The following is a 26,945-nucleotide window of genomic DNA, read 5'->3' on the forward strand; positions in this document are numbered from 1 at the left end:
CAGAATGAAAAATAACGACTAATACTCAAGTTACACCTTTGACTAGTCGCCACAGTCCCAACATCCTCAAATGCTCCATCACAACCAAGAAATCTGCCGAAAAGTCTAGTCGCAGAGTAGCCATTTTTCTGAATCAGAACTCGATGTGGTGAGAATACAAGTTTCAAAGCGGTCTCATAAGATGACATCATCACAAACAAGACTAAGACCAGGAACATTAAAGTGCTCCATGCAGGACAGACATCATGTACAGTTGTGGGATGTTAGTTTGTTTACAGTTCATCTACAAATCTTTTCTTTCAGCGTAGCTCATTGTAAGGGGATAAGAAAGTATAGTTGTGTCCTGCTTTCTGCCGTTTGAACATTAAAGTGAGACAGTCGGAATATATACACGCTCCAGGTTTCGAAGCCGAGGCCTCCTCCTCCTCCTCATGAACAAGTCATAGCAGGAGAGAAAAGAAAGCTCGACAAAGGTGTACTGCAATATTCCGCTGACTTAAGTCACCCCTGTCCTTGTGCTGAATCAACCAATACAGCACATCGTTGCTTTATATTTTTTTCCCCACACAGGAGAAGTTTGGACTGGAACAAGTCAAAAATATACTAAGGCCTATTGTATGTATTCACACAACAGTATATATCTCAATACACACAGAAAGCAAATATTGTATGGCCACGTGGAGTACATATATCAGCTGGAAACACGAAAAACATGCACGTTTTTTTTTTTACGAGTACCTAACATTACATTTACACATCAGCATATGAATGCCCCGCTGCAATAAAAGCCTATTAAATTAACCCAAAGACACTCGGTATAGCACAAATATCTATGCTTTATCAAAATGTGTCAAAAATAAAAGTATCTTTACATGAACGGTATTAACGTAATGGCGTGAGCTTCTTTTAATGGTCACAGCACCAACCGGAGTTGAAGCGCGCTCCACTTTTAGCTATTTACAAACGCCATCAATGTCTCATGAATTTTTGAATGAAGGCGTTTCTAGATATTTTGTTCATGGCTGCATCATGCACAACCGTCATTCTATTGCTCCGGCTACATCCACTTTGTCATCCTTCTTATTCTGTGCCGTTCGCTGGTCAACATCAAATATTTATTGCTTCTTTATTCTTTAACAAGCTCTGCTCTCCTCCCTCAATCCTCCATTCGTGTTATTCCCATCCACAAGTGAAAGGGAACCATTTAGGGATTGGCTTTTCTGACGATTTCTCCTCTTTGCCCACTCAAATCTCTTTTTACAGCAACACCTTCCACTTAGACTCTTAGTTCCTATTGTCATTCTGTCAACCCCCCCCCCCCCCCCATCCCCTCTGTCTCATCCTCCTCTCCATCTCATGCCTTTGTCCCAAACCCGGCTCCTCCTCCACTCTGCATGCTGAAATACTCGGTGAAGGAGGGAAGTCGGGGTGGAAGCAGGGGTGAGCGCGTAGCTGGGCGTGGGGGTATTGGAGGCGGAGGCGGGGGGGGCAATAATGAGGTCAAGTCAGCAGCAGTGGTAATGATCTTCTGCTCGCTGTTCCTCGGCACCTCAGGTCCTTTACGGGCCACTGTCTCCGTCACCGTCTTCACGACGGGGTCCTGTTAGGAGGGAGGTGATGTTAATGAGTTGACGCCTGGTTTTATATTCTAAATCCCTTTTAAAGCAGCATTTTCTTTTTTTTTTTTTTTTTTTTTAAATCATTCAGTACACACACAGTACACACACACCTGGAATGTGGCTTAGTTTCCTTACGTCGAGTGAGGTCATGTCTGTGAGGCAACCTGAACAGTGAACAATTCAATCTTTGATTCAAGTGCAGTGCTAAACTTGAGTCGAGGGCCCTAACTGCAGTAAAAGGGGCTTTTCAGTAGTACTTTATTGAACTCGTTCTGCTACAGTGAATGATTCAGCTGTCCACAAAAGTTCACTCGCCTGTCTTTTATGGTTTTTCAGGGAACTAATTCAGTTTGACGTGCGGAAACACAAACGTAACCAACACACTCATGCAGGTACCAATGGAGGGAATCCATTGCTGGTCCGGGACAGATCAACCACTCACCCAGATATACAGCTAAAACATATTATTAACCTCCAGTTAATGAAGCCGTTTCTGGTACTGCGCAAATTCCACATTGTGTTTTCTCTGCTCTGACCAGATATTAAAAAAAATAATGAATCCGTTTTCTGATTGAGAACCGTGTCTAAAAAGGATAAAGAATATTCATTTCATCAACACCAATCCTTCCTTCAAGTTTAAAGAAAGACTAACCAGTTTGCAAACAGACAAAACGATCCTAAATGTATCATCAGTAATTTATTTTTATTTTATTGGTATTGTTAAATGTCGATGGTTTATGTACCAAGGACTTTCAACGGAAACAAGTCCGCAAGGGCTTTTTTGAAATGCTCCTCTTAGACAGGATGTTTGACTGTACTTGTACTCTTAACATTCTATCTAATAAACATATTCATTATCATCATCATCTACTCTATAAGGATGTGAAGTTAAACTCACCGATTGGATGGAGAAGAGTTCAGTGAAGTTTGGCTGCGAGTCTCCGAGGAAGGAGCCATTTCCATAGGCATGATGGGGGAAGCTTTTGGGCCCCTCACCTTCCTTCGGACTGGACAGCAGGATCCCTATCTGGGACGTGCGAACGTGATATGGAAAGTTCTTATTGGCTGCAGAAGGTCGTGTGATGACCTGCAGGGCAAAAGGATGAAAAGTCCTGAAGATCCTATTTTTTTGTGCTCATATACTGTAAGTATTAATAATATCTTTAGGAACAAACACACAGCCAAAGCATAAACGTTGAAGCCAGCAGTGGGAATTACGAAACATGCAGTGAACAGAAATGTAAAAGGAAGTTTGTCTAAGCAGTAAGGCCATTAGTAAAGAACAACACGCTAGAGACGAGGAGGCGGTAGATAATGGCATGTGGGAGAGACAATAGGCATCAGATGGTTATGGCTCAAAGATAATGAATCGTCGACGGTGGCAATAATGACTTCTGAATAATGCGAGTGTGTTGGTTACGAACGAGGAAGACGATGTGAGCGTAGAGGTGGATGCCAAGCTGAATGCCGTTGACGATCTTCTCCCGGGCCCATCGAGGAATCAGAAAGTTGGCGATGAGAGCCATGACTGGCACCGCAAAAAACCTGGGTGGGGAGGGGGGGGCAAGGGAGTATATTTAGAATAATTGTGTGGAGAAAACACGCTCCTAGAAAAGATGAGAACGGAGTTTGATGGTGAGAGGCAGCGAGAGTAGAAATAGATGTAAAGCACAGGGAACGATAAGGATGGAGGGGAGGCCCAGATAATGAGGCGAGAGATGAAATGTTGGATAATATTAGTCTTTGTAATCGACTCTTCATTTCAAGCTCACGCCATTACACACACCGAGCGAAGGGTGAGGGAACTGAACAGTGTGCGGAAGGGTTACATTCTGGGTCGTGTGAATGAAATACTCATTTCACAAAAGCTCTAACCATCAGACACACGCGGGAGTGTGAAACTCTTTAAGAGGACAGAGTTTCAGCCGAGTAAAAATAGATGCTTTCATTTTGTAATTGTTCGGGGGTTGGGCTGCACTATGCTGTAAATGGGGTACAGTAAAATAAATAACTTCCATTCTGGACTGCTAAGGCATCAGCTATCTCATGCAAATTCTTTACAGTGGGACATAAATTATTCAGATTGAAGCGACTTCAGGAGGATTGTTTTCTCTACTCCGGCCGTTTATCTCACCATAGAGTATATGTGGTGAAGAACGGGACGTAGAAGGGCTGCTTCTCAGAGTAGCGTTTCAGAGAGACCAGCACGGCGTAGCAGAACCAAACGTAGGCCAGCAGCTGCAGTGCCATCAGCCCGTAGCCGGCGGGGCTGTCGTAGGCGTACAGCACTTCACCTGGGTCGAAGAACTGGCAGGAGGACACGACACGTTACAACAAAACGAAGACGCATAGCGGCTGAACCGTGACACAAAGTAGGAAAGAAGCACCTGCTGGCCTGACTAAACATTGTGGCCTAATTACAAAGACGGATGACCTCCTGGTTCTGCCGACGCTCTGCAGTGAACGAGCCAAAGCTCAGTTTGTAGTATTCTCTGTGAGGCTTTGACATTGACACTGTTTTTCCACAACTAGGCCATCAGTGTGTGTGTGTATGTACGTGTGTGTGTGTGTGTGGCAGTTGTGCTTGAAATTGCAAACACCAGATTGCATTTCACAGTCCAGCGGCTGGATATCATTGGCCACCTTACAGGGTTACCCTTACTGCATAATGTACATGTCTGATGGTTGGCGAGGAAGCTTCCTCAGATCCACGCAGCAACCAGAGCCCGTCAGATCCTCCATCTGCGGGGGGGGGGGGCAGGACAGAGAACACTCCACAAGTCTCTATTCCAGTTCCAATTGTAACCTAGTTTGGAGTATTTTTTAGCAGGAACTCCCTTGTGTTTTGAGCTCAGTTATGGCAGGAACAATGTAAGCGAGCAGCCGGCAGATAAATGACACTGCTCCACAGCCACATGTTACTGTGTGAGAGATGGTTATAGCACTCGGGCTTCCACTGGATCATTACGATGCTATATTCATAAGAGTGTCATCCACCGGCTGTAAATTTAAAAGCGTTCCATCTGGCTGCAGGAAAACCTCCGCAGGATTCAGAGACGTATAACTGGAACACTGCTGAATGAGCCAATTGATAATCTGACATGTTCAACATCATGGCCATTTCTGCCTCCACACTTAGAGACAAAACACACTCAAAGAGAATTGAGATCACAATATGCTGGTTATTAAGACTTAATATCTCATCCCAGGGATCATTAAAGAAACAGCAAACCGATGCTTTAAGGCACAAATTGCCATAAACCGCAGAATTCCAAGTTTGTAAATCACCAAGTTAATTTTCCTTTAACAATGAAATCCATAAAACATGAGCAATTTGACAGGCACCCATTGATCTGTGGTCCCAACTCGTCCCTGAATCATTAAGATTTTTAAATTATATTTTAACGGAATTAGTGCAGATTCTGCAGAAATCATTCAGGTGCTGCATTCAGGTGTCATCGGGACAGGAGGAAACTGGAAGCATTCACGCATTTTATTAGCTGGAAAATTAATAAACCAACGACTAGTAGACGATTCTATTAGTGTGAAATAAGGGCTGCCACTAAAGCTGATAGTCACTGCTGATTACATCAGTTATTTTCCCATTTACTTGACGAATCCATCTATACAATATATATATTTTACAAATACACGTCAGAATCCCCAGAGCCTGAGACAAAGTCATTTTATTGCTTGGTCCGTCAACTCTGCAGTCCACATATGCACAATAGAAGAAAAGAAACAACAAATCTTCAAATTCTGGAGAACGAAACCACCAGAATTAAGCGATTTACTGTCCCACCGTTCCTATTTTTAAAAAGGGAGAAGGGTTTAGAGGAGCACAGCCTCTGATTGGCTGACTGAGCAGACCACACTATTATCTAGTGGAACACAAACAACACATCTTGAGATTTTACTGCAGAATAATTTATGAATCTTCATAATAAGATTTAAGTAAAAAGAGACTCGGTTCAAGGCTGAATTACAAAACCATGCGTGAGTGTTGTTGAAACAGCATGAATAGCCTCTGGGCTATTTTGTAAACAGCATTGTTGATTGCAGACATACCTTCTATAAAGATCTTCACATTAACTCTGCTTGTTTTCAGGCACTCAGCTTGTTTACATGTATGGATTTATCAAAAGCTAGGTTTTTCAAAATCTCCAAATTATCAATCAAGTTCTCCAAAACGGTGAATAAATGAGGATGATGTTAAATATCGGTGCCTCTGCATTGCTTTTCAGCAGCCGCGGGACGTCGTGAGTGAGGGGATGAACTTTTCACTCGCCATGTTTTAATGCACGTCCAGGACTCAACTGGCGCTAATGGGAACCGACTGCCAGCTAACATTCTGTTCTGAGCTTCAGAGGCTCAACACAACTAAATCCTGGAAGTGCAGAGACAGAGACAGACTTGAAATTGGCAAGGGGATGCATGTCGGATGCCGACCCTACAGGGATGAGAACGTCAAACTCCCTCACTATACATGTATCTTGTCCTGGGTCGACCTCTAACCCTGTTCCATGGCAGTTCCATCCTCAACATCCTTTGACCTCAATGCAGCAAAAAGTCTTCCTGAAAAAAAAAAAGCAACTCTGCCAACAACTCGTCACACCGAGTTGATATCGACCATCGTGATGTTTCGCATTCAAACACAAACTCAGCAGATAGTCAATCCGATGCTGAACTGTAACCAACTGTTGATGAGGAAAATGGAAAATGAAGGCGAGTGTTGGAGTGAAACGGCCAAATCAATAAAACCATCTTCAAACCTCTGACAGTGTCGACTCAGGCTCTGGGAATATCTGATGGGCATTGTTCACAGCGTCTTGAGATTAAATGAAATAATTGATTTAATCATGAAAACAAATACAGAATAATCACTGGCTGTAACCCCAGTGTTGATCAAAGCGGTGCGTGCCGTGCTGTACCTCTGCCTCGTAGATGAAGAGGATGACGTAGGTGATTGTGTAGACGGTCATATAGATGCTTAACTTAACTGACCCACTGTGACTGATCCTCGCCCTGACGCGCATCAACACAAACACACACACAGAGGGTCAGAGGTCACAAAGAGGTTAGCAGAAGATAATCAAAGTGCATTTGAATCCCAATTAAAACAAAGACAGCTTCACCTAAAAATAAAGCAAATACTAATTCATACGGCAAAGAGGCTTCCTGTGCCAACAAAAGCAGAAATTGTCGCCCATTTATTTGTGCAGCAGCAGTCAAATCATGATCGTGTCAGCACCACACACCAGAGAATGGATATTAAATATTAAAGTTGTGTGGCGGTCACAGCCAAACTCTCAACTAATCGGTTACTGCAGATAAACAGACGTGTTTTTTTTCTTGATGGTGATGCAGTTTTTAATTTAAGAGGATTTAATAGGCGAGATAAATCACAGAATCTGCTGAAACCAGGAGGATGAAAAAGCCCATTTCAATTTTGCAATGTCAGTTTTTGCTAAAAAGTTCAGTCTGGGCCCAATCATCAAACAAGCAGTGGTTTGAAAGACAAGTCACCATAAATCAAAACGCAAAGACTAAGAAATGCAGGTCTGGCAGACATTTCTGCTGGCATGCTTGATAACTGCACTTTCAAATTGAACTTCGAGAGAGAGAAGCCCGACGACAGTTGGCCGAGTTGGGAGTTTGTTCAGCCAGGTGTGAGATGAACGCGTGCTGATGTTCCACCAGAAGAGAGACTTGTACAACATCTTTTGTTCTGAACGCTGCCAGAAAGCGGCATGTGAACCAAAGATTCTCCCGAAAACCTAATCCTACAGCCGATAAATTAAAATAAATTAAATTAAAAGTTGGGTGCACCAGAGCAGTCGGCGTGAAACATTAGTCTGGAACCCTGCAGGAACCGTTTCTCACATTTCTTATGATCTATCTGGTGTTCATTTACACTATTCTAACGCCTAACAGACCGTCACGAGAAACGGCGGTATGACTGCAGCGACGACGCCCGACAGCGAGAGACTTTCTACAAACATGCAAAGTGACAGGTTTGCATAAAAAGACATGCATAAGCAAGAAGAAAAACATGGACACGCACAAAACATGGCAACCCCACGCACCTGGTAACGGTGAAACCTTTACCCAACAATATGAGCATCAGAAGGAACACCAAGAAACTGACGGAGAACAATAATTTCCCTGGAGAGAAAGAGAGAGGCGTGAGAGAGAAGACAGAGGGGCAATCAGGCCGTGGTTTTCCAATCTATAATATCAGACAGGAAATATAAAATCAGGTCGCCACACACTAATGTTTGCATGCAAACACACACACACAAATGATGAATTATCCTAGCGATGCCCAACAAACCAGCCAGTGCATTTCTCTCCCCGTACACATCCATCATCCTCCACTCATCCTGCCCAGGCAGCAGAGTGTCAGTCAGTCGTTGACAGAGGGGTAGAACTCACCTAGTATTTTCAGGCTGCCGTTGCCGACTCCATCTCGAGCATAAAGGCCCCAGTAGACACAATGGAACAACAGGCTGAGCACTGCCAAGTAGAAACAATGCGGGACAAGCAAGAAGGTGAGGAAGGGGGGAAAAAGCGCCAGAATGAAATGGGAGGGCAGGGGGCAGCAGAGAGAGATAGAAAACAAGATGAAGACAGAACACGGGGGAGACAGGGCGATAATGAGGAGAGAGAAAGTGCAGGAGTGAAGCACGGGGAAGACAAAAAAGAATTGATATTGGAGAAGCAGCAGAAGGTTTGAGAGGAGGTGTGAGAAAGGGAGAAAGAAAACAATAAAGCGGAGGTGGCGATGGGGGGGGTCATCAGTAACACCAAGCTTCAGCTTCACCGAACACTGCCGCAGCTCGGCAGTTTGCAAGCTCCTATTCAGAGGCTAATACGGGAGATCATATCTGGGCCCTTGAAGTTGGGATTAAGGTATGAGATGCTGCAGCAATACAAGAGGCTGTGTGTGTGTGTGTGTGTGTGTGTGTGTCTGTGTGCGCGCGCACGGGCATGTGTGTGTAGACCAGAGGCACTCACCCTCCACGCCTGCAGCCGTCATAAACATTTTGTAGGTTGTGTGAAGAAGCTGTCTTCCCTTCAGATGATCTGTGAAGGGGGAAAACGCACGTTAGGTGTGTATGCGGTCGTGTGTTGGAGAAAATGGAGATAAGGCGTCTAGAAATACTAAATTACTCAACCTGAATTGCAGATTAGTTTTTTACTTTTATCAGATGTTAGGAATAATAAAGTCAAACAAGGAGATTATACTGCTCAGTGAAACGATACGACCATTGTGCCGTCTTTACTGCCGTCTCAAAATGATTCAACCCCTTGATGAAAAGCATCTCCAGTGCAGTATAGAGACTCTTTGGCTGCTATGACCTGCTGAGAACATGATCCGTAGCCAGACACCAGTTACTGGTAGCGTTCCAGAGGAATCCTAGCCCATTCTTCATGGACAAAGGCCTTCAGTCCTGTCAGATTCCTGGATTTACTTGTTGAAACTGCCATTTTCAAATGCCAGCAGAGATTTTTCTAAGGGAAAAATCAGTGCCACTATTCCGCTTGCGATTCCTGTAGAACGAGGCCCTTCCAGCTCTGCTTTGGTTCATTTTCCTTTATGAACGTCCAGCGAAGCCCAAGTTTTAGCTTCTTCCCAGCTGGCGAGATATTTTCATCCAGGAATTCCTGATTCCAAGCTGGAATCCATGCTACCCTCGAGACACTGCAAGTTTCCAGTGCCTGAGAGAGAGCAAAGTGGGCCCAGAGTATCATCAAGATGCCGCCATGCTTTGCTGTAGGTAGGGTGCCGTCTTCAGGATACACTTCATTCTGACATTGCCCCCATTCCTGTATTCGCCCATCTTATGTCTGCCTCCAGAAGCAGCTTAAACTATCTCATGCCTGATCAGGAAGGATATACTGAGGAAGGAAATGTTCCATTTAAGGGAAAGATAAAGATCCTCTCATCCCCTTATGATGTTAACCATTTCCCATAAGCATCTTATAGCACGACATTTTATTGTACTGATTTATGTAGAAATAATGAGGTTAGGTCCATGAAGACCTTTCCTCCTGCATTTGTTCATTGCTAAACTGGTCATTTATACATCTTCTGTTTGAATTTAAGTGTGAATAATAAAATAAAGCTTCCATGTCAGTGAATATTCCATCGAAGCATAGGGAGAGGAAAGCACAGCAGTTCATTTAAAGGCTTATCATAATCTGCATAAAACAATAAGATTCCAGCCGAGTCCAAGAGTCAAAGATGCATTTACACCTCATTATGCAGCTTTATTCCTCTGCAGTAAGGCAAGGAAAGTACTTCCCCTAAGCACTATTTCATTTACTGACAGGTCTATTGTGTAATGATCCAATTGCAGTTCCAATCACTGTGCTCATTTTTGGTTAGAGCCGAATACAAAATACTTAAAGATGTTAATTCAAGGATTAAAAAAATATATTTTTGTCCTAGTCTTGGATGTTGATCATGAAAACCTCCTCTTCCCTCCTTAACCTCCTGCAGTATGAGCACCAAAAATCTCCTGGTGGTGCTGCCAGCTCCCAGTTTGGTCCAGGCAGGGCTGCACAGCTCATTTCCGCTCTGCATCCTCAACACCTGTTCTTGCACTTTGGATCTGTAGTTAGTGCTTGGAAGTTGGCTGAAAAAGGCACAATTCTCCTCATCGTACAATCAAAATGATTTTAGAAAGTGGTATTTTAGGATGTAATAGCTGCATCGTAAAACCAATTAAAAAGAGGTTCTGTTGAATTCCTTTTTAAAGCGCTTAGCAGAAAAACCAATCCTTCATCTTTTCATTGTTGCTGCTGCAGGGAACTAAGCAGATATACAAAATCTACCACACTTTCTTCTCCACTTCACCCCGTCCTTTGCATCGTCCTCCCCAACACCAGCGTCTCTGTCTTTGACCCACAGTAATCCAATTTCAAGCAGCGTCCTGTGGGTTAACAGCACTGACGGCGGTCGTTGTTAACCCGGGCTTTCATGTTTAAAGGTTGAATGCATGTTTAAATCTGGCAAGGTTTTGCACCGGCTGCCGTTCCTGCTGTAACCTTCTGCATTTATCCGGGCTTGGGATGATGTGGGGAATCGCTGCACCAGACCTTTTGCACTCGGATGTTTCAGGCTATTTAAGATGAAATCTTGATGGGAAAATCCTGGCTCATTAATCTTAAACTACCGCTACCTTTTCTATTCAACCATAGAACCTTTTCACAAAAACCAAAGCCTGCTCTTGCCATCCTCTCCACCAAGGCTCTCGTGTCCTGTTCTAACCAGCTCCCATAAAGGAGGAAAGGATGGGAAGATTCTCCACCTTCACTTAGAGGAACACGAAGATGTACTCGCATCCCATCAGGAAAATGTGTAGATTTTATTATAGATCTGAGGCAAGGGGCATTTATGACTACTGGGGGCTTCTCACGCCGGAGCAAATGGTGTCGGTAATGGAAGAGATGGGGGACAGAGATAAGTGGAAAAGACAGTACTTACAGGCGAAGTAGCAAGAAAGGAGGAACACGGCGGAGAAGACGACCAGGAACGTGATGTCTGTCTCCAGGATTCCTGTGAATAAAGGGTTGGAGAAAGTAAAGGAGGGAACAATTAATAGATGAGAAAGAGAGAGATGGGAAAAAATCTATGAAGTTGGAGAAAGAGGAACGGAAGTTAAAATAGATGAGGTGGAATTAAAATACAGAGATGAGGATATTAGATCAGTTAAGAAATGGAGAGCATTACAGAAGACGGCCAACCGGAGAGTGAGAGCATTGCAGATGTAGGAATGAGTCATTTAGGAGCAACTCGGGCTTCTTTTTATCCCTTCCCTCGTTCATCTGTCATTAATTCATGCAGCCATCCTTTCATTATTGTAATTTGTTCAGTTCAGTGTGCTTTATTGGCCGTACTAAGTGGTGTCGGCTTGTGCCATCAGCAATTCATTCCATAATCTCTCCTTCTCCCTAATGACTTACCGAACTCATCTGCAGAGAAATGCCGTGTCCAGAAGGACTGGCCGTTGGTCAGTTTCATCTCGTACTCCAGCTGCAGGCCTTCGCCCTGCAAGACGGGAGGAAGAGGAGTCAATGTACACACTGAGGAGGAGGAGGAGGGTGACACTAAAAGGTCATCCTTGTCTTTTTACGGGCTTTGTGATCCGTACGAAATTCGCATTAATTCTTAGATTAATTTTTATAGCAGCACAGGATGGATCTGCTGGTTGAAAATGCATGGTGGGGGGTTCTGTAATATGTTATTCAAACTGATAGCTTCCTGGAAGAGAGGAATATATTTGAATAGTATCTTACCGTTACAGTGAACCTCGTGTGGCTCACGCATAAATGTCATAAGAATTCTTCTTAAAATATGTTATTTCAGCTAAAGCATTTTTAATGAAGGAAATGCTTCATCATCCTTATAGAAATAAACTCAAACCAGAAAAGGAAAACCTTTAGATGAACATTTATTCATTTTCCTGATGCCCATCATTTTGATTCCTATAAAATATTAAGACTATTTAACAGCAAACAGAGATCACATATATTATAATAGCAACATTTAACACCAGTAAAACCAACACGTGCACGACCCCAAAAAACAACACATCAGCGGACCACACTGCTTTAAATCATGCTGTCAAGACTGGTTTGCTACTGATCAGGAGACTTGTGTGTAATTTGTTAAAAAATAAAAATACATTCACATCAGGAAGTCGTGTGTAAATAGGGTGAATGTGCTCCATCAATGGATGAGCTGATCCAGACTTCTCCCAATGTTTGCCATTACAAGAGAAGGAAAACCTCCACATGGGCCTCGGGGAGAGACTGTTGTTTTAGCGGCTCGGTGTAATTGTGATATATATATTAGGCCTGTCCTGCGGCTGGCCTAAGAGAGCCTCTGGATCCCCCCCGGAGGAGAGGGAGTTAGTGGAGAAATAAAAAGGACGTTAGGCGGAAGATGACCTACATTAGCAGGAAGGAAAGATGGATGTCTCATATTCGTAGTAACAATCTACTCCAATGAATAGTGAGAAACACATTTATTATTTAACAAGCTTATTATAATTCAATCTGATGTAACAGATCTACATTGCACTGCTGAAAGACACAGGAAGAGAATATTTGGGAGGTAAACACGCCACACCACAATTCCTTGGAGAGCCTGAATGTTCGTGTGTGGTTACCCGCCGTGGGAATGATGTTCATTTTTATCAGTCGCACGAGTGGAAAATGTCAAGCAGTAGTGAATTTGGGAGGTGAGAAGAAAGAGAGATGGGCTGACAATCAGAGCACAAAGAGCTCATTTCACACACAAGTTGAAAGCCGCTCGGGTTCGTGCTCGATGCGGTGGAGCGAGGGAGGAAGAGAGGGAGGGAAAGACTGATTTCATTTGGCAGACTGGAGACTCCATCTCAGTCCCTCCATCAAAAAGGGCGAGAAGCATGGAGTGTGCCACCGCCACAAAAATCAATACAGACACAAAGAGCAGGGAGACGGAGATAAAGAGAGTGATGGACATGGAGAGGGAGAAAGTTAAAATAACAGGTGCAAAGAAAGGCAGAATGAAGAAAAAGGGAGAAAGAGGGATGGATGGATGCAGGAGAGAACGGCTTGATGGGGGAAAGGGTAGAACTTCACACAGCAGGGATTCTCTCTCTCTGTAGGAGTGTCGGGATGATTTTAGGAATGTGCAAAATAAGATATATGCATGTCAGACGTCATGAGTAAATAAGGATACATAATATATGTAAACAGTGTGGCTGAGATCTGCTCAGCATATTGCACAGAAAGTGAGAGTGTTTTATTTGGCATTAGAGTCCGAGAATTTTCCATTCGTTCAAAAGTCTGATGGCGGTTGGGTGAAAGCTGTCCCGTAGCATCGCAGTTCTGCATGACAGGCTGCGGTATCTTCTGCCTGAATAATCAGACTCAATAGAACTAGAGATCAACTATTGACCTTGGAGTGAAGGTTTGATGAAATAACTGACAATCACTTGCAGATGCATTCTTTCTGAATCCATTTTTATTCTGCAGGCAACCCATTGCTGGTTTAACTGGTGAAATAGGTTTTCTGGCATATGACTACTGTAGGTATTTCCTAGTAGAATCACACTCCTAAGAATCAAGTGTTCAAACTGTACTCAAAACACAGCCCACAAATCAGGTCCGATCATTTCTATTCCAGTTTCCTGTTGCCCCCGTGATTCAGCTCAGCGTAATAAAGCAGAGGATGAGTCCACCATTTCTTAAATAATTGCCTGTAAATGCTACCATTTCTTGCAAATGAGTCTATAGGTGGGATTTAAAGCAGATTTTCTTCAGTTTTAAGAGCTTAGGAGCCAATATAGATTTAAACCCACCTTCAGCACAGGTAAAGCCTGAGACCGAAAGTGCACGAAAGGGCCGTATAATAGAATTGAGGACAAAGACATGAAACTAGCAGCACATAACAGTAATGGTGGGTGATAAAAATGCATGGAATGAGCAGTAGGGAAAATGAATTATTACAGCAGGATGTCTAAGATGGACAGCAGAAACTAAATTAGAGACAGGTTGACAGGGAGGAGCTGGAGACGGAGGTAAAAAGATTTGAAATGGTGTGGAGCAACATACTGCAGCTCAGTGGCAGAGTTGAAAGGGAACAGGATGCAGCCGTAGATCGCAAGCAACAAAGGCAGGGGAAAAGGTGTGAAAGCAAGAAGAGAGGCATGGAGGCGAGCGGAAAATGAGGGGAGGAAATTGGCTGTGGAACGCAGCGTGCATGCGTCCCCTACAGTGGAGACGCGCTTTTATACTAATCTTCAGTCCGCAGGAAGCATCCATTCTAATCATACCACTCTCTGCCGATCGCGCTCAAATGAGAAGGGACAAAAAAATAAAAACCCAGAGAGGAAAAAATGCCACAATTTAACATGAAGTCACAAGTAGAAACCAGACACTGCTGTAACCAGAGCGTGACACCGATAAGCAGGCTAAAACACAGTGATTCAGATTAATCAGAATTCAGATTTATTCCATCCTTCCTGCAAATAAAAAAAAAAACCCGCACACACCTATTCCTGGCATTCGTCCTTGACTGAAGCGCTCAGTGTGGGAGGATGTATCATCGTGACTGAGCTATCATTATATGAGATGATCATGATTTCCTCCACCGAGTACCCCAGTCCAGACTCAACAAACACCACATGGCAGCAACAACTCTTCTTGGCACACATTACCATAGTCCCTTTATAAAAAAAAAAAAAAAATCACAATGATTTAAAGTCCCTGAAGCCGACTAAATCAATAGGCTACGGTGGCACTCTTGTAAGGCACATTTAGCACAGTCAGAGGAGAAGGGTATACCAGGAGCTTTAATCGCACAAAGCCATATGGCATGAGAGAGAAAAAGATTCACGCTGTCAGGAGGCAATTCTAACCACCCTGCACCGATCTGAAATCAGCTGCGACATGCAGAGTATGACCATTATGGGAATTTATTACACGTGCACCAATTTTGGAGCTCTACTCCATATTTTGGGCTCAGATGTCTGCTCTGTTATCGCTGTCTTTTACCGCTTTAAACTCATGTAATGTAACTTATTTCTTCACTCTATTTTTACACTCTAGTGGTGTTCGTGCAACCACTTGCAGAGAATATACTGTATATTTAGAAATATGAGAAAAGCACATAAAAGGCCAGAAATTAATTTCAAGAGCAAAAGTATCTGTTAAACACCCAGTCTTTCACATAATCTCTCTCATGGTATAGTTTCTCTTCATCGGGATATTTTGCATGAATATTTAATTACCAGATAAAGCTGCTTAACGCAAAGCAATTTAGACCATTAAAAAGCCTTTCGTTCAATTTCTTGAAATATTAGATAAATGTGTAGCCTCAATTTTTTTTCTCATCCATAAGTGTCCCCAGTTTTGGAAAAAATGATGATAATTATCTGAAGTGCACCAGAAAGGTGCTCCCACTATTGGAGAGGAAGCGGAGGGCTCAGGAGGGCATCAGGGGTCAGTACTCACCCCACACTTGCTGAGAGCAATGTACCACCATCTCTCCCTCACGGAGCGGAAACTACGACCACCCACGCAGCTCAGGACCTCCTCATCCCCATCTCCCTCCACCTGAGAAACAGATAGAGACATTAAAATGGGAAGGGGGGTGAAAGTGTGGGGGTGGGGTGTACGCAGTTGATGTAATCCAAAAAGGCTATGAGGTGATATAGACATAGAACACTTTTTTTATACCTCAATATGTTCTGAAATGCAGAGACGGGATTCACTGAGCACCGCAATAACAGAGTCATACCAGCAAAAGCAGCTCCTAATGTGACTGCAGGCTCGTTATGCTGCTGATTGAAAATGTAAAAAGAATGTTTCAAAGAATGCTAACAGGAGATAAAGCTCTCTTGATCCAGTTCTGGTTTATTCAACGACGGAGATGACAGTTGGAAATGTGTGATTAAAAAAAAATACAGAAACATTTTGTAGACGATTAGCCCTCTCCACCTCTAGACCCTATATTTTACCTCGATTAAACATGTAAGCATCTTTATTGAAAGATAAAAGTGAAGATGGAAATAATTGTCTGGCAATAGGCTGAAATAATTGGACCTACGCTGGATATATTCTTCCAAAATTCCACCAACTCTTCCCATCCCAATGTCTGCAAGTTTCATACAAATGTTTCATCAATATTTCATAAGTAAATGGCTGCCCTAAAATGTTTTCACAATGTTGAATAGAGTGGGATCCACCCTTTCCTCTGGAACCACTCCAAAAGTCAATTGTTCCTGTTATGGGGCATTTACTACTCTACCACCGTTAAAAAAAGGATGAGATAATTACCTCACAATGTGTGAAAAGGTGAAAAAGTGCCTGAATCGGCCCATCTACTCCAAAATGTAATGGGGTTTTCCCATTAGGCAGTTTACATGTAGATGGAACTAGCGGAACAAATCTTGCGCTGTTACGCCATTTGCATCCACTCATTTATGCTTACCCACTCGGAAATGTATTGGGTTCTTCCTTGACAAATGGCCAACCCTCCCACCACAATTTATCAAGTAGCTTTTGTGTAAACCTGCCAACAGACCAAACTGATCTTGTAAAGCTGTCAGGAATAACCTAACCTTGTATGTTTAAAACAAAGACCTGCCAGCGCCATAAAATTACAACCACTTTTAGCAGAGTGAAATAATTTCTTCAATTGAAGTAAAAAAAAACGAGGGATGCATTTTAAGTCGCTCGGGTGCATTTACACGTTAGTATCTGGGAATGCTCTTACCATGCAGCCTGACCAGGCGTACCGCGTGGTGAGGTTGATCACCTGGTTGTTCTCTGGCTTCAGCACGGCTTCTTTCTGGTAGCAGTTCTGAGTGAAACCAGAAAAAGAGCTCATTTGAAACCTCACTTAGCCTCTCTTATCTATTTCTGCATTTCTTCATGCATTCGTTTTCTGTAAAACGGAAAAAGAAGCGTCAAAATGTGTTTAATTTCACCTTCCTACTTTACATCCAGTTCTATATTTATACTGAATATAAATATAAATGCAACACTTTTGTTTTTTCTACCATTTTTAATGAGCTGAACTCAAAGATCTAAACGATTTTACACACAAAAGACCAGTTCTGCGTGAGGCAAACGGCGATGACACCAGATGCTGATTGGTTTTCTGCCCCCCCCACCAAAGCAAAACTGCACATTTCAGAGTGGCCGTTAATTGTCGTCATCTTAAACCACACCTGGACAATAGTCATTCTGTCCAATCAGAATCTTGATATGCCACACCTGCGAGGTGGGAGGGATTATCTCGGCAAAAGAGAAGTGCTCACTAACAGATTTGTGAACAATACTCTGAGCAAAATGGCATTTTGTTCAGCCCATGAAAAATGGAAGCAAAAAAACAAAAACCAAGTGTTGCGTTTATATTTTCCCTCCTATACATCAAGCTACAACGATTCCTCTCTTTGTGATGACTGAATATGTTTGAAAATAGATTGAAAGCTGTTCTGTCGATTCTGGGAAACCAAAACCAAAATCTGTGACATGATGTGCAGCAGCTGAAATGCATAAACACTACATTAACATTATTATTGTCACAAAATGTAGAAAGTAGAATGCACAAAATCAATGTTCAGCTGCCTGTGTCATGCATAAATGAATAAAACAGATGCAGAATTCATGCAGGCTAATACCCAGTGGCAATAATATTTACAGTCAGATTTAAAACGTAGTTCTGGAGCAGCCATCATTTAAACGGGCAGTGCACAGCCCCTGAATGGGAGCTCTGGACCCATCAGATGTAGGAATTACAGCACTCTAGACGCACACAATGCAGTTTATGAAGTACTTGAACAGAGATGTGATTCCTAATGTTCTGATTCTGTGCTCAGATTGGATTTGAACCATTACTATGAGGCTAAAGTGCCGTCTTTCGATTTTATGCAGCGCTCCACCAAATGTCCTTTTTCAAAGGTTTGAAAACAGGATTTCAAATGCCGCCTTCAAATTTTAGGATGTCATCACCTCTTCAGCAAATACGTTTGGACATTTATAAATAAATAATAGAGAACAACCCGCAAAAAAACAAACCTAAACCCTGCTATAACATGAGCTTGAGCTCATACGTGGATTTTCTCATCCTGGATCGCCGTGTGTCTCATTGGCAACGCATCACCGCCTGCGAGTGCAAAAGCCTTTCAGACAGCTTGGCTTCTATTCTGAGACACATGAGCAACGTGTGATCATTTAGTTCAAGTCAAAAGGTAAGAATTAACGAAATTGGAGTCATGGGGCTTTTTCATTTCGATAGTGACATGCAAATTAGTAATTAGAGCTGTAAAGCTCTTCAGTAATGGCTTGTTGAAAGATGTGAGTGTGAGCGTCTCACCTTCTCGGGCCTCTTGTACACAGCCGGCCACTGAGAAGTGTCATCGAAGTAGAGCAATATGTTCTGACAGCAGCGAGACTGCACAGAGCAGAGACACAGAAAGAGAGAGAGAGAGAGGCTTATAATGTATGACAATTTTTTTTTTTATCCAAGCAAGGCATGGGTAAAAGAAGGTCGAGGGGAATAACAGATGGAGAAAGAGAAGGAAAGACACCAGAGAGAGAGAGAGCGGAGGAGGAGGAGAAACACAAGTAGAAGACAAAGGATGAGGACAGACCACGGTAACGGCAAGTCGTCCTACCTTTGGGTAGCGGAACCGGAAGTCCAGGCGACCAAAGTTGGTGAGAAAACAGAAGCGAGTGAGGAAAACCCAGTCCTGGAATCAAGACACAAGAAGAGAGGTTAGATTAAAAAATAAATAAATAAAAGAGCAGGGATGAAGCAACGTAGAAAACTGAAACACAGCAGGTAACATGCTGATCATTAGCATTCCAATGCTAGCCATCTTACTTTAGCAGGATAACATCGGCATAACAAACTAGTATTTAGTATCTTAAAATTCTGACCAATTCCAGTTTAAAAGAATGTATATCCAGCAATTCTGCATTCGTTGTAATAAATATAGCCTCATATGAACTACAAAAATTATACGTTTCCATGGTTACGTGCACAGCATCCGCAAATGAATGGCACCCCGTGACAAATCGAAATTAAACTGGAGCAAGAAATGAAAACGGGAAGAGTTTTTAGAAGCCGCTGTGAGGAAACAGCAACACCTGAGCTCGTCTCTCACCTGACGGAAGCCCGTCTTGCTGCAGTGGCTCGACACCGTTCAGCCATGCAACAATTTCAATTTATGCTTCAGCTTTAAATTTGTATGTCATCTCCATGGTAATGAGGCCCCGCCAAGGTGTTTTTTTTTTTTTGATGTTCCGATTTGGTTTCCTTCTGCTTTCAGTGAAGTGTAATCTACAAAGGCAGATCCACACAAATGTCCTTGTGTCTATTAAATATATCTGTATTGATTCATCTGCTAAAGGTCTGTAAACGGCATATTACTGCTGTAATCTGTGTTGATGGACACTAATAATAATAATACATTTCATTTATATAGCGCTTTTCTGAAAACTCAAAGACACTGATTATTAAACCATTGTGTTGTGTTCTTATTACGCTATTATGTATCGCCTCTCTTCTTTTGTTACTGGCCAAATTAAGATAATCATTGAAAGCTAATGGAGACCAAATGTATACGTTTCATGTGACACAAACCACCCGAGCAAACCATCCCAGAGGTGCATTCTCAAATCCCTAGAGTGCAGCAGGAAGTAAAAGATGCAGAAGACGGGAAGAGAAGAAAGAAAATCAATGTCGGAAGGAACACGAGCGAAGCATTAAAGAGGAGAAAAAGAGCAAGACGGAAACAGGAGGGCAAATGTACAACAAAAAACTAAAGAGGAGGAGGAGAAGCAAATAATAAAAGACTTTTAGGAGGAAAAATGTAATAAGGAAGGAGGCAACAGGAACGTAAACAGGGGGGGCATGAAAGGGCTGCTAAGCACATTAAAAAAGGGAGAGTTGTGAAGATGAAGATGGAAAAAAAAAATCTGTTTTCAATATTATTCCGCCATCAGCTTGGCAGCATGAGACACGGTAATAGTGCTGATGGTGTATTTCACTGAGCTTACATAAGGCACTGCAGCAGCACCGACATGGCAGTGTGTGTGTGTGTGGGGATCGTATACATGTATATTCTGTACAGCTGCGCAGTGCCGATACATTTTGTAGATATGGATCACAGCTCGAGCAGCACATCACTTATAAGTTGTTTACACCGTCGCCCTTATCTGGACGGCTGCCCGGTGAGAGTCGGCCCTCCTGAGGCAGGGAGATAAATTAGGACGCTTGAACCCGAGTGAGACATCAAATCTCCAGGAAAAATTAAGCTAGTTTTACAAGATTAATAATAATAAAAAAAAAGACAGATTTACTTAGACGAATGACACCGGGGATCGAGCCGGGTCGGATTCAAGTCTTGTTGTAAATGCTTTTAAGCGGATGGGAGTCACCCTGCTCACCAACATGAGAGGAATCAGCAACAATTTGATAGGCCCAACCGATTGTCTCTTAATTCAACATATGATATGATAATGCGCTTTTATCCTTTTCAAATATTCAAACAGCTGCTCCCAAAACATCGCCTCTGCATTCACGCGCTGTGTCTGATCCTCCTCAGCGTGCGCCTCCACGTTGGATGCTACGATCTCTTGATCCCCGCCCAACCAGTAAAACGCTCCCAGTTGCACCATTAAAGCCTAATTATCTCTGCCCACGTTCAATAAACACGCTCATTTCTGTGCCGAGAACTAACGTGCATCCAGAACGGTGCAACCAGAACGGTGCAACGCACGCAGCGCTGCTGCTCCCATAAATCACAACGAAGAAAACCACAGGCGTATTTCACACGCTGCCAGCCAGCTTGATCCTCGGTCGGAACCGGAGCCTCTGGGTTATAATTCACGGCAAAGCCCGAAAGGCACTGAAGTCCGAGATTCACTACTGCCAGTCTACGGCGTCCTCTACTGTAACCATGACAACCGGGTACGCATTGATGCTCACTGAACCAGGAGGAGCAGGGTCCAAGTGGTGGTCTAGTTGGGATGATTGGAGGGTATCATTTAACTCACTACAAACAAGGACTATGAAACATGTTGGACACACACACACACACACACACACAAGATCATCCGTCACACACTCTTACCGCCTTAAAGCCATAGTAACCTCAGCATACCTTTGTTTGGAGCTGCCATAGAAACATCAGAAGGTCAAGTGGTTCATTCAGACACTCTCTTATCCTTCAACTTACCGAGGGTGAGACAAGTCCCACCGAACATCGGCGTTCAAAGCAGATGATCAGACATCCCTGGACATCTTTGCAACACACACACACACACACCTCTGAACATGAAGGGGTTTCAAAATGCTCATTTGAGAAAATTTCTCTTTTAAAATTGGTTACAGTTTAATGTCAGGCAGGTTTTGTAAGATTTCTAAACATTCAGTCATACTTGAAATATTTTTACAAGTCTGGAAAAAAACTATTTTATTGAACTATATATAAACGAAGTCGAGAACTGATGTCCTTGCTCACAATCAGCGTTCCATTTCATCACAAAGTCTTCCATCCTCAACAAACTCGACTACGCGTTGACTGGTTGAAAAATATAAGGGTCCCTCCCCAAACTGTTGCCACAAAGTTGGAAGCTTTATAATGAAAAACACAAGTTTCAGATGAATTCAGCCTGGGGGGGGGGCCCCAGGATAAAAATAAACTAAACTAAACCAGAAAACACAATGTTCTGCTTATCCACCAACTGATTAATTTACGAGACTAGAAATAGAACATATGGCTGTGTGAATCTTTAGCTTTAAATTATTCACAAGCTGACATTATCAGACGGGTTGGCGTGGAATCAACAAGTTGTGTCCGTTCATTGCATTGTTAACTAATACTACTGGACTTTCGGCTTGTCCCGTGAGGGGTCGCCACAGCAAATCATCGTCCTCCCCAACAGCAGCCACTCTCATGCCCTCCCTCACTACGTCCATGTCTCTTCTCCTGGGTCAACCTCTAGCCCTGTTCCCTGGCAGCTCCATCCTCAGCATCCTAATACCGATATAGTCCCCGTCTCTCCTCTGGACATGTCCAAACCATCAAAGTCTGGTCTCTCTGATAGTTTAATTTAAAAAAACAGAAAAGGTTTATCAGTTATGTGCTGAAAACCCTCATCTGAGGCACGTCACAGTCACAAAACAAACTTTAATTCAATGTGTAACCATAGAAACACAAATAAACCGATTCAAGTCCAAAAGATCAAAAGCCAGCGGTTCAGTTCTCTGGTTTCTGTGTCTAGCAAATTTTGTGATTTCATTTAACAAAATTCATACCCAGAATGAGAACTTTCATTTTGCTTCCCTTTGCTGGTTCTGATTTGAGCTCTGGGAGGGAATGATGATGATGGACAGGTGGATGGGACAGAAGACACCTGTTCCTCTGTCCCCCTCCTCACTTTGCTCATGGTGCCAGCAGGACTTCAGAAACTATCAGGCTCGAGATATTCCACTAATGTCACCGTCTAAACCCAGGGGATGCTGGGTAGCGCTGCAGCTTTGTGTGTGTGTGTGTGTGGAGAGAGTAGAAGAGACACTGAGCCTGGAGAACAGCAACAGTGGATAAGGTGTCTACCTTAATCCCCCTTTAAGTCTTCCCATTTCCCCGGTGCCGCCGCATTGGGACTCAGAATCATTCAGCCACCTCCCCAACCGTATATATGTGTGTGTGTGTGTGTGTACTCCCTCATGCGCAGGTACAATTAATCAAGTACCTTGATGCGATATCCGGTCAATCCAGCATCTCTGCCGCGCTCTTCCTCCCCGACAGTTTGTCCTTTAATCTCAGGAGCTTTCTGTCCGTTCCTCCTCAGATCCCCCCGTTTGCTTGCCAAGCCTCATTAACAATTAATTACCAATCAGCTAGTCAAGTCAACCCTGGACCGCCGGGGCCTCTCAATGATTCATTCATCAGCGTTACACAACGGTGCAGCGATGCAAACACTTTCACACCTACACACACACACACACACAGAAGAAAGCATATGGACACATGAAAACACTCCCTCGCTTGCCATATTTCCCCAGCTGGATTCAAAACAGCATCGTTCTTCCTCTGACCTTAAACCTACCACCGGGTAGGTTTACCACGAGCCACTAAAGCCAATCGAACACATCGATTAGTCCAGATAAAGCAGACTTGTCTGAGCCACTGATGACTTTGCATAACTTTGCTCGAGTGATTCGAGCCACGCCACAGGTTGCACCGGCCCATCCTTTCTGAACGATGACTCAAATCTGCCTCCGCCTCTGCAGACGCTGGTGCAGCGGCGGCACCGCGGGATTGAGGGCTCAGGTTTGTGTGCGCGTGTGAAGTGGTGTGGACCTATACTGGATGACCTTGGGGCAGGAATATATGAGCAAGAGTGATGAAGTGCTAAGCTGTACACACAAACACACACACACACACACTGACGTGCACAAACACACAATATCAATATGTCAGGTGCTGTGCTGCTGTCTGGAGTTCTCCAGAGGTCTCTGCGTTTCTGCTGATCCTTGGACTATTTAGAAGTACGAAAATAAAAATAAAATGTCAAGAAATAAAACCCATTTATCTAGCAATACAGCAACGCTCTGAATATGACCACATTTATCAAGGAGGGCTCTCGGTGGAGCGCATATACCTCCGACAAGGCTCAACGGTCCGCTTCAATTAAAAAGAACCCTAATCTAAATTCCAACAAGACTTCATGCCGATAAAATGGCTGCCCTCGGGGTTCCGTTTAACTGGAGGAGAGGAAGCAAACCTCTTTGTCCAGATCCACTCCAAAATCTGACGACGATTTCCCCCGCGATACTGGGCCCACCGTTCCACCCAGTTCCGTGCCAATCCATACAGGGCTTTATGTGAAAGTGGCAAACGGGGAAAGCAAAAAATAATTATTCTCCTAAAATCTTAGCGGGTTCTTAATTTTCTTAACTGATAACTATAACCAATTAATAGAAAGGCACACACACACACACGGAAGCAGCCCAGTGGTAGCCGAGCAGCTCCTCTCAAACAGGTGAAGGTTCAGTGACACATTCAAGGACATCTTTGCAGCAGCGATGGACGAATGTCTCTCGTTTCATCATCCTGGGGATTCAAACCACCGCCGTTTCAGATCAAGATGTGCTTTTTTAAATTCCCTGTCCTCAGAGTCAAAGCTAGAATTAGCTTGTTGTCCCAATCTGTCTATAGCATATTGATTTGTTCTTTTTTTTTTTTTTGAGGTAAGACAAGAAATGTGCCGCGATACTAAAGCTGCGATGGACATTTCATTATTTTTCTTCTTCCAAGGTTTATTTTGGCAACAAGTGAAAAATCTTTGTTACGTGAAGTACTTGAATGCCAGTTCAGTCACACAATGCATGACTGAACACGCAAGGCTAAGGGAATAAAATTGTCAGAGAGATAACATGTTAGAGCTGAAACAATAAATGATTTCATAATAAAAAAAAGTGGGAACTTTTACTGCTGTTATTGGAGATAAATACTTGGAATCACAAAGTTCTGCAAATATTCCACGCAATGTGAAAATGAATTATTACTCATAAAAAAAAGTAAGAAGTAGAAGTAGCCCCTCCTGCTCTGCTCCTGCATGTCCAACTTGATGCACAGAACTATGGGAATACCAATCAGATCTGAGGAACAGCAGGTGGGAGCCTCCTGATCGAAGGACCCAGAGACGCAGAGTCTGCGCAGCCGCACAAATTACAACGTCATGCCCGCAGATCTGGTCAGGGCATCAAAATAACGTCCAAGTCGATCCGTGTGAAAACATGCGAGCCCCTTCCGAGACGCGTCCCAGAAGCCCCGTGACGCGCGCACCTGTAACGCGCACCTGTAACGTCTCTCCTGAACCTCGACACCGCCAAAAAAAATAAAAAAATAAAAAGCTATACGAAATGATGCACGTGAAGATGCGCCTGCTTTATAGATGAGCCGAGGCACGGCTGGGGGCTGAGCGGGGGGCAAAGACGCTCACTCACAGACACGCCACTGACGGATCACACGCAGACACACGCACACGCGCACGCAAGAATTCACGTCAGAACAGAGGCGAGTGTGTTTATTGAATACAAGAGGAAACTTAACGCCGTTTATCCGGTGCAATCAGCGGCACAGAGCGCCACCTGCGTGCGGGGACGAGGTCGAGTCCTGCGCTGCTCCCAGTCGGTTCGTGGCGTCAATGTCGCAACTAATTAAAGAGCAAAAACAGCAGCAGCAGCAGCAGCGCTCACCTCTTTGGTGTTGACGATGCCTTTGACGTATTTGCCGGAGACCGAATCCACGCAGAACACGCAGGACAGAACCGCCAGGTAGAGGAATCTCTCCCCGGCTCTCACCTCCATCTCTCCCGCTGTCGCTCTTCTGCTGCTCGCCGGGATCTCTGACGCCTCTCTCTCTCTCTGGTCGGGTGCGCGCACCGAGGGGAGGCTCGAGCGCGTGCCTCAATGCACGTGGACCCTCCGGCAGCCGTTCTGGATGTTCTTCTGGATGGTGAGTGAGTGCGCGCGCGCGTGCACTCCCGGTTCCGCTCGTGCTTCGAGAATGCGACACGTCCACGTATTAAGAAATGTCATTGATTGTATCGGTGTTTCCATTAGAGGTCGAGAGGACTATTTATTGGGTGGAGAACGAACTGGCTGGTAAATAAAATAAATATTCGCAAAAGTAAATTAAATCTTGTTGATGTGGATTATATATCCCTGTTTTTAGAGGTTTTAAAGGTTTAGTATACATCCCTCCGGTTCCTGGCTGAATCGATATTGGGGCATGTTTTTCCACAAATCATAATCAGACAGAAAAATGACAGCTATACCAAGAACATCTCATCAGCTGGATTTAATGACAATGTCCATTTTTGGATAACCTTTAGTTTGAGCATTACAGAGAAAAGGTTCATTTATTGACATGAACAGGACAGGACAGCAGGTTCATGGGAGAATATATTTATTTAGATAAGAATCAATAGAGGAAGCATCCCGCCAACCGAGGTCCAGAATTCACAACCCGCTGCTCGCCAAATGCATTTAAATATCCACACTGGCGAATAAAAATTCATTTCATAAGACACATTGCCAGCTTTCTGAAATTAGTCTTTACAACAGAATGTCAACGCTTGATTGATCACTTTTTCCTAATGCTTTTTTATGTCCCTTGAGTTTAAATATGTGTTCAGCAGTGCTGACTGAAAACATTTAAAGTGTCTTAAATTAACTATACTGGCTCTCAATGCTCATAATCTGCCAAACATTGATATACAAAGCTGGATTTTACTGTTAGTTGAGGTGGGAAATATTCTTGACAATTCTGTACAGGAATACAATTAAAGATTTTTTAAATAAGATGAATCAGTTAATATTTCTAAAAAAATATTTGTATGGTGAAAAACTTCACAAAGTGCCACTTTCACAGTATACTTGTTTAGATAACAGTAATTGAAAGGAAAGTGGTGCATCTTAATATTTGTGACTCTGGAACCAGACAATGTCTTACATTAAAAAAATGATCAAAACAATTGATTCCCCCAGTAATCCCGCCCCCACACCTTCGGCCATTGGTAGACCAAAATCAGGACGTTACTTTTGGACCCTGCAGCCTTATCGTAATAAAGCAGACAAAAAATTCCAATAGGAAAAATGAAAAGAAAAAGCAGCGACAGTACAAATATCTGCATGAATCATAGAATGTTTAAAAAAAATAATAATAATAACATATTCAGAGGTTTGCACTTGTGGTGTCTTGAATAAAATAGAAACATAAAATAAAAAAAACAAACTTAGAA

The 26,945-nt window shown here is 43.3% G+C and overlaps 1 protein-coding gene across 1 annotated transcript; it reads right to left on the reverse strand.

The window, feature by feature from the left end:
• Positions 1-1,354: 1,354 nt before the first annotated feature.
• tmem145 (transmembrane protein 145) lies at positions 1,355-25,509 on the reverse strand. Its single transcript, XM_068760430.1, has 15 exons — positions 25,399-25,509; positions 18,800-18,874; positions 18,499-18,576; positions 16,894-16,980; positions 15,630-15,731; positions 11,592-11,676; positions 11,113-11,184; positions 8,637-8,705; positions 8,055-8,135; positions 7,706-7,784; positions 6,551-6,644; positions 3,754-3,926; positions 3,044-3,164; positions 2,518-2,706; positions 1,355-1,600 (listed from the first exon to the last, which is right to left on the reverse strand). Exons 1-15 carry the CDS (start codon positions 25,507-25,509, stop codon positions 1,355-1,357), a joined length of 1,662 nt encoding a protein of 553 aa, XP_068616531.1.
• Between the last annotated feature and the right edge of the window lie 1,436 nt (positions 25,510-26,945).

Source organism: Brachionichthys hirsutus, chromosome 3 (assembly GCF_040956055.1).
Source record: "Brachionichthys hirsutus isolate HB-005 chromosome 3, CSIRO-AGI_Bhir_v1, whole genome shotgun sequence".
In the NCBI taxonomy this organism is placed as follows: Eukaryota; Metazoa; Chordata; class Actinopteri; order Lophiiformes; family Brachionichthyidae; genus Brachionichthys; species Brachionichthys hirsutus.